General features: G+C 48.2%; 1 protein-coding gene across 1 annotated transcript; it reads right to left on the bottom strand.

Moving 5' to 3' along the window:
* Positions 1-1918: 1918 nt before the first annotated feature.
* On the bottom strand, positions 1919-5205 carry LOC111074357. The gene is made up of 7 exons (XM_041594637.1): positions 4654-5205; positions 4281-4540; positions 3842-3998; positions 2500-3769; positions 2283-2445; positions 2113-2215; positions 1919-2047 (listed from the first exon to the last, which is right to left on the bottom strand). The coding sequence occupies exons 1-7, from the start codon at positions 5203-5205 to the stop codon at positions 1919-1921; spliced, it is 2634 nt and encodes an 877-aa protein (XP_041450571.1).
* Between the last annotated feature and the right edge of the window lie 2694 nt (positions 5206-7899).

Here is a 7899-nt window from a genome sequence, read left to right on the forward strand (position 1 = left end):
ACAATCCACGCCTCTTGCAACCAATCTCTCGCTAGCCATTGCAGCTGTCACTTTTGAAAAGTTGCGCTCTCTGTCGGTGGATCGCTCTCTCCCTCTCTCTATCTCTGTCTCTGTCTGCTGCATGCTGTAGCAATATTTTGGCGCATAATTCCCGCCCTGTGCTGTACATAAAATTTAATTAAGACGCATAAAGTTTTTCACACTTTGACACAAGCCCCAAAGCATATGCTCTGCTCTGCTCTGCTCTCGTCTCGTCTTGTTTCGTCTCGGCTGATGCCCAATCTTGCGGCCCCGATCTTGGCTCTGCCATTGCCGTCTTTTGGGGGAAAACTACTTTAGTTTGGCTTTGCGCGGAAACTTTTTGCTTCTGGCCAGGGCCAGGCCAGCGACGACGAAGTGTGAGGGAACGGACCAGAAAATAGCATAATTTCACTACTGGCAACACACTGGCAAAGCGGGCAAAATTACGCGCCCTGCTGAGCGCTTTTGTTAATTATGCCAGACTCCTGCAGGTCCTGGCAGGCGATGCTCCTTGTTGCCACTGGCACTGGCACTGGCACTGCCACTTCCACACTTTTTTGTTGCTTATTTTTCTTGGCAACCGCCAAAGTTTTGTTGCACAATTTGCTGCTTAAACAAAGCCAAAACAATTTAATTGTCACAGTCGAAAATTGCATCTTATGGCTGACTCTTCCGCCCCACCAACAAAGTAGAGACACAGATAAATAACCAAATGTGTATAGTGTAGGATTAAATCCAACCCAAATCCAGCCCATATGTATTTAAAACTTTTTCAATCAGCCATGTTCCTGGTGGAATCGAAAAATTCACTTCATTTTTCATGTGTGGTATACCTTGCTGTATTTTTTTTTTTTGGGAGGGGGGGGGGGGTGCTCTGTAATGAGCACAGGACATTCAATGGAAAATGTTGACAACTTTTGGCAGCTTGTTCGAGCTGATTTTCCACGACTTGTAATTGATTTCCCTCCCTGGCACGACTTGATGATTGTTGCGGATTTTTGGCTTTGGCGCGAGGGGAAAACCAAGTCCTTTTAAATTTAACAAACAAACGAAAAAAGAAACAACAACAAAAAATGGCAAAGAAAAGAAAAGAAATGCCTAAGAGCGTCACTTTGGCAAAAAGCCAAAATAGCACACAGAAGAACAGAATCCAGGGACAAGAACAAGAACTTTTGTGTGTGCGCTGACAAGAAGCCATGTTCTGTGGCTCCCACTTCTACTAAAAGGCAGCGAAAAAAAAGAAGAGGAAATATGAAAAATAAAGGAGCAGAGCAAGGGATAGAAACTATGTTACAACTGCTGGAAAAACTTGTTATCTTAATGGATATTTTGTAGTTCGTTTGTGGTTAAAATTGACTCACTCCAGGCAGGCAGAGGGGCACTTTCCTGCGACCAACAGATACAAAATAAATGCAACAATTTTCACATCTTGTTGCATTATCTGTCCACTGGTTTATCGCGCCTTTTGTATTGCTCCCCAGCAACCGCAATAAATTCTAATTCATTTAATTCTACAATTAAATCAACTTCCCTTCCCAATCTTATTATGTGTGTCTGTCTGTCCTTCCAAGTGGATTACACGAGTCGCTCGCTCGTGCCCAGAGAAATTCTCAAACCAACAAACACAACAAAAAAAGTTTGAAATTTAATTATGCAATCGGGGCTGTCGACAATTTCCTGTGCTTTCCGTGCCAAATCGAACTTAATTGAATTAAACTTTTACCTTTTGACACACCCTTTGTGGGGGGGGGCGGTTGCGTCTAATGAAACGGAAATCGCGGCGCATCCAAAATGAACTGAGAACTTCCACGAGCGGCCAAATTAATTCCACTTGAACTCAGAGGTTAGAGGTTACAGGTTACAGGTTACAGGTTAACCTTACATTTTATTCAAACACTCAACTGAACTTGATGACGATGCGCCTGTGCCACTTGGAATAGAGTATTTCCGTGCCCAGAATCATGAGGGCTATGCCATAGCTGAAGAGCAGTATCAACAGAGCAGAGCTTACGGTATCCATATCGACCTGGCATACAGCAGAAAGTTGATAGATCTTAGAGGTCTCAGCGGTGTAATCACTCGTTCACTCACATGCAAATCGGAGGTTTCAATTTTCTTCACACATGGCGGTTTCCTCGAGTGCCACACATTGAAGTGATATGTGAGTATGCCCGTCTCTGTGACACGTCGCAGGCTGCAAGAGAATCGCCAAACCCCTAGATAGAGCAGTTCCCCTCCTTCCCTAGCTGCATCCAACTTACCCATACGAGATGACCTTTCTCATGGGTGAATTCTTTTGCATAATGCACACCGTCTTCTGGGGCGGAAACATGCTCACTTCCGTCAGATCGCATATATCCTGTTCGCTGAAGGTCTCCGCTATGATCTTATAGGCAGCCGCCACATCCACATGAAAGGCAAAGCCTAAGCGAGAAAGTTTTCTGTACAGAATTCAGAGAAGTTTGTCCTTGGGCTTACGTTCATTTTTGACCCTATGCAAACCCGTTTCCGGATCCATCCAATTGCTGGCCGAATTATCCTTGGCATGGGCGCCCGTCTCATGGCTATGGACAATATCTCTATAGGATTTGGCGGGATCTGCTGTGGCTGCTGCTGCTGCTACTGGTGCCGGTGCTGGTGTGGCATCTGCTGGCTCATCCTCATCGGCCTCATTCTCTTTGGTGGTGGGCACACTGGTGATCTTCTTGGCATACAGCTCCATGGAAACTGGATCTTTGGTGTTCAGAAAGTAATCCCTATTATACAGTATATCCTCCATGCCCACACGCAGCGAACTGTGCACCAAATCGCTCAATGTTTTGATTGTCTTGGGCTTCTCCATGAGCAGCGTGCCCACAATACTGGCCGAATAGAACTGATAGATGCAGAAGGAGAACAGCAGACTGGTGATGACAATGCAGCGGCCCGACACAAAGCTCGTGGAGAAGCCCAATCCCTGCTGGCAGATGATGCCCACAAAGAACAGCACCGACTCCAAGAACAGACCCACGCGTTCCGGTGCCTGCCGCTTGGCTTTGCGTTCTTTCAGATAATTATTGAGCTTAAGGTAGCAGCGCTGCCACAGTGTTGACGGATCAATGGTGGCGTGTTCTTCTTTGTTTGATATTTCCGAAACAACATCCAACTCGGCCACTGACAAAGCGCTGACTGGACGCACACTGGCCTCCAGTTCCAGCTGCTGCAGCTGCTGCTGGACTTGCTGCTGCTGCTGCTGATGATGATGTCGTGGTGGTGCACCACCCTTGGGTTTGATCAACGCTGCACCATCCTGTGGCACCAGCTTCCACTCAATGGTGGTCAGAAGCCACAGAATGCACACCGTCACCACGCCACAGACCATGATCAGGACCCAGACATCGTTGGTGAACGGCTGCAGGAACACAATGCGATCCTTTTGCGTATTGCGCGGATGGCGGAAGATGAAGCACGGCCGACTCGACCAGCTGCGACCGGCCACATCGATCCATTTGTGCCGTTCCAGCCAGTAGAATATCGGCGCTCCGCCAATGTCCGTTTCGTTGCGTATGAGTGCCCCAATCATGCCATCGAAACGGCCGTTCTTCACATAGCCCCACGAGGTGGTGCGCGAGAGCACAAATGTCCAGTTGAACATGTCCCGCACGGCCATCAGGAGATTGAAGTTGAAGCGATTCATCGTATCGATGTGACCCGACACCGTGTGCGTTAGGTAGTACATCAGAGTGCCCGTCATATTCTTGTTGGTCACCTGCCGGTTAGTCAGATATCAGCCAGCCATCTCCATCCCCGATCCCCCACCCCGCAACCGTTGTCCACTCACCACAACCATGCAACGAACTTGGGCATGCTGCATATTCATGCGACGCCGCACCGTCGATGTCCGGCGATACCAGGCCTGCAATCGAACACCCTGTGACGGGGTGAAGCTGCCAATTTCCGTTCGATTGACATGTCCGCCATAGTTGAGGCCGGGGTTCCTAAGCGAAAGTCAAAACTCGAAAATCGGCACTCCCACGGGTAATGGGAATTAGTCTGGGGGCGAAGCAGTGATGATGATGATGATGCGATGATTGCTTGATTTGGCAACCAGACAGTTGCGTGACCTCTGGATGGTGTGCACCAGGAGCGGAGTGCCAGGAACTTTTGGGGTATGAACAGAATTTTGAGCTGCTGCGCGAAAGTGCAAGCTGTGGGAAGTTCTTTGGGGATGATGGCTTCGATCTAATGGGGCTTTCCTGCCCGTCTCCTCAAGCACTCACCACACATCATATAGCGTATAGTTGGCTGCCACAGACTTTCGCTTGGCCAGTGTCAATTCCGTGTTCATGTACAGGTTCAGGCCCTCCATAAAGTCCTCGATGGGTGGCAGCAAATCTGCTGCTTCCTCCTTTGTCCTTTGCAGTTGTTGGGCTTGCAGCTGCTCCGCCGCCTGATGGACCCCTTCCAGCCTGTGGAACAGTCCAAAATCCTCTATCAATAGCCAGTGAAACTTGTCGCTGTAGAGCCTCTTGGCGGAAGCCTTTGAAATAATTGCACTTGAGCACTTAATAACGCTGATGGGCTTCAGATGAGTCTGGGCAGGCTGCACAGACACAGACACAGGCACGGGGAGCACACTGTTGAAAGTCTTACCAGCTCGAGGAGGCGACGACTCTGGGCGCCGCATGCCAGATCCACGGCCACAATTTGCCTAAGGGCATCCACCGACAGCACGCTGTCCAGCCACTCGGCATGGCTCTGGGCCTGGCTCTGTGACTGAGCGAAACCGAAACCAAAACCCTGCTGCCCCCTGCCACCACCGCGCCTGGGGCCAGTGCCGGTGCCGGTGCCGCCCGTTTGTTGCAGCACATCCAGTCGCACAATCCGCACAAAGAGCTGGCTCCGGTGGAGGCTCTTAATCAGCTGCGCATTCTTGGCAGCGAATGCCGCACGCAGTGCCTCTCCATTCCCATTCCTAGTGCTGGTCTCGGGACTGCGGCACGTGAAGTAGGTTAACCGGGGTATATGCCGGTAGCGCACACAGAACTGCAGCAGGAGGCTGCTCTGCAGCACTGAAGTGCGCAACGGCTCCTGCTCCTGCTCCTGCTCCTCCAACTCCAACTCCAGCTCTAATTCCTGCTCCAGGCGCACTTCCAGGGCGCTGATTGTGATGGAGAGAGGCAGCAGCAGAATTAACCAATGCATCGCGTATTGTTGTAGACTGACATTGGAATTCCTTTGGCCAATGCCTTTATATACAGAAATACCGTCCGTAGGAGTATTAAGGGTATTGTGATTCTTCATTCCATTATTCATTTGGCTGTGACATTTGGCGGCTGTCAGAAATTCAATTGGACCATAAATCGCTCATTGGAATTTCACTTTTCTTGTCAACTGACACCGGTCGTCATTATTCAATTTCATTCAATTACATTTCATAATTCATGAGCCACGCCTCCGCTATGGCTACTGACACTGACTCTGACTCAGGGCCCGGTCCCGGTCCCGGGCCCTTGCCCATGAATATGCATAAAGGATGCGGATTGAACGGACTCTGAATCCGAATGAGGGTCGCTTCTGTTTGTGTGTGTGTCTCAAACCTCCCAAATCATTGTCCCTTGTGTGCCCTTTGTGTCCTCTGGGTATTCCCTACACTACGCTTTGTTGTGTACCGCGTGTGTGAGTGTGTGTGTGTGTGTGTGTTCCCATGTCATAAATTCGGACAGTTTGTCACTTTAATTGGATTTGCATGCCACAAAACGAAACAAAAGCAAGATTTATCCTAAAATACAAAACAAAACAAAACAAAAAATAGAAGTGGCTCAAAATTGAATTACTGCGCGGCAGGGGCAGCAGGGGTTCAGGCTAACAATTGCCACCAGCAGCAATCACTGCGAAAAATAGAGGAACTCCAACTATTGGCCACAGTTCTAGTTGGGCAAGATTTAAAGATTCCAAAAACATTTAGTGGAGCTGCAAAGGAAGCTGCAAGTGATAGACTTATCTTTTTTCCAAGTTAATTTGTTGTTAAATCAAACTTACCTTTAGGAGTGCTCAAGAATTTTAAGTGATTTATTTTATTATTATTTTGTTTAAAATTTAAACATAATTTTTACCTATTTAAAGCTTTTGGGAGTTTTCTTGCTCTTTCATTTTTTACGTATTTCCATTTCCATTTCCCTTTGCTTTCCTTTCCTTCTTTGCTGCTTAGCTTTTTGACTAATGCCAACTGCTGTTTGTTGTTGCCCTTTCTGATTTTCAGGTTTTTTGCCTTTTTCCACATTTTTTGCGGTCAAGAACAAAGTCATATTTCCTTATTATCTGTGCCACCCTCGTAATACCCCCGCCCTGACCTGGTCGAAAAAAAAAATGGAATTATTAATGGCATTGTCCATTTGCTGCTAAGTGGCGCAAATTACATTTTTGTTTATTTTTCCTCTGGACTCCTCCTTTGGCCTTGGGGCGAGGGCGGGGGGTTTCTTTTTCTTGTTTTTGGTTTCTATACTTTTTGTTTATTGTTTCCACGGCCCACAATATATTTTTTGGTGTATGGCTTTTGGCGCTCGTTGAAATCCTTAATTGTACTTGGCGCCAAAACGCGTTCGAGCGCATGGCTTTAATGGGCTTCAACTTGAGGTGTGCTTTGTGTGTGTGTGTGTGTGTATGTGTGTGGGGGGATGCTTCACTTACCTTTTGGCCATTATTTAGTTGGTCTTTAACAGCAGCAGCAGCAGAAGCAGCAACAGAGGATCCTTCAGCATCCACAGTGGAGGGAAGGGCATTCTTTGAACCTCACTTCTCCTCACTGCACAGCAATACGTATGCGTAATATTTTCCAAGTGCTTTTTGGTAAGCGGATTGTAGAGTTTCTGAAGATCTTATAGAGAAGTTTTTGCAGCTTTTCGTTTTTCTGTATTTTTTCTATATTTTTTTCTGTATTTTTTCTTTGCGTAAAGTACGAGGCAAAGTCTTCCCTGCCTGCCTGCCCCCCTAATTCAATTAAATATGCTTACACCTATGTACCATGCGAGCTTATGGCTTACATAAGGTGGGTGGGTGGTCGGCCTCTCCAGTGCAGATTGTGAAGTGCCTGGGAAACCGGAGGCGAAGTGAAGGCCCTTCAGTGGCTGCTTGAGCATTCATTTGCCTTTTTGGTGGTGGCCGTTGTGCACTCTGGAAAGTGCAACTAAACTGTAAAACTGTCCATAATGAGTGGGTTAAGAGTGGGTCACGTTTGCCTTGGCCTAACCAGAGTGGCCAATAAAAAGCGACAACGACACAAAACGACAGGCGACAGGCGAGGACAATTTTCAAACAAGAAGTTTGTCCCTCAAACCCCAAAGAAACTTTTCATAAAAGGCCGCCGCCGCCGCCGCCTCCGCCCCCCCCTTCCAAACTGCCCTTCAGGCCCACTCTTTTTGCGTGCACTGAATATTGGCCAAAGTGTCAACGGCAGTGCCAACTGTGGGGGAACCACTCTAACCCGCTCTCTCTCTCTCCCACTCTCTCTGTCGCCTGGTTTATGAGCCCAGTCAGCCCCAAAGCCGCCTTTGTCCAAAGGAACATTGAGGGGAAGGAAGCCAAAAGCCAAGTCCAGAACAAAACCGCAACAAAGGCGTGCAAAAGTACAAAATGAACAGGCGGCAAACAGTGGGAGCAGAAGGCCGCCCAGCAGATTGGTCTGCATAGAAGGGGCATCCAAGAGAAGCCACTAAAGAGGGATAGAGAGAGAGAGAGAGAGAGTGTTTGTGTGCTGCTGCTGCTGCTGGTGGTGGCTAGGGAAGTGGCCTACCAACGACATTTGCATGCAAATGATGCAGCACTTGCAGCAGCTTTCAAGGCAGCACCAGCACCAGGGCCAGCTGCAGGAGCCAGTAGCCAATAGCAAGGAACTGTACC

This window comes from Drosophila obscura, unplaced genomic scaffold, assembly GCF_018151105.1.
Source record: "Drosophila obscura isolate BZ-5 IFL unplaced genomic scaffold, ASM1815110v1 contig_30, whole genome shotgun sequence".
In the NCBI taxonomy this organism is placed as follows: Eukaryota; Metazoa; Arthropoda; class Insecta; order Diptera; family Drosophilidae; genus Drosophila; species Drosophila obscura.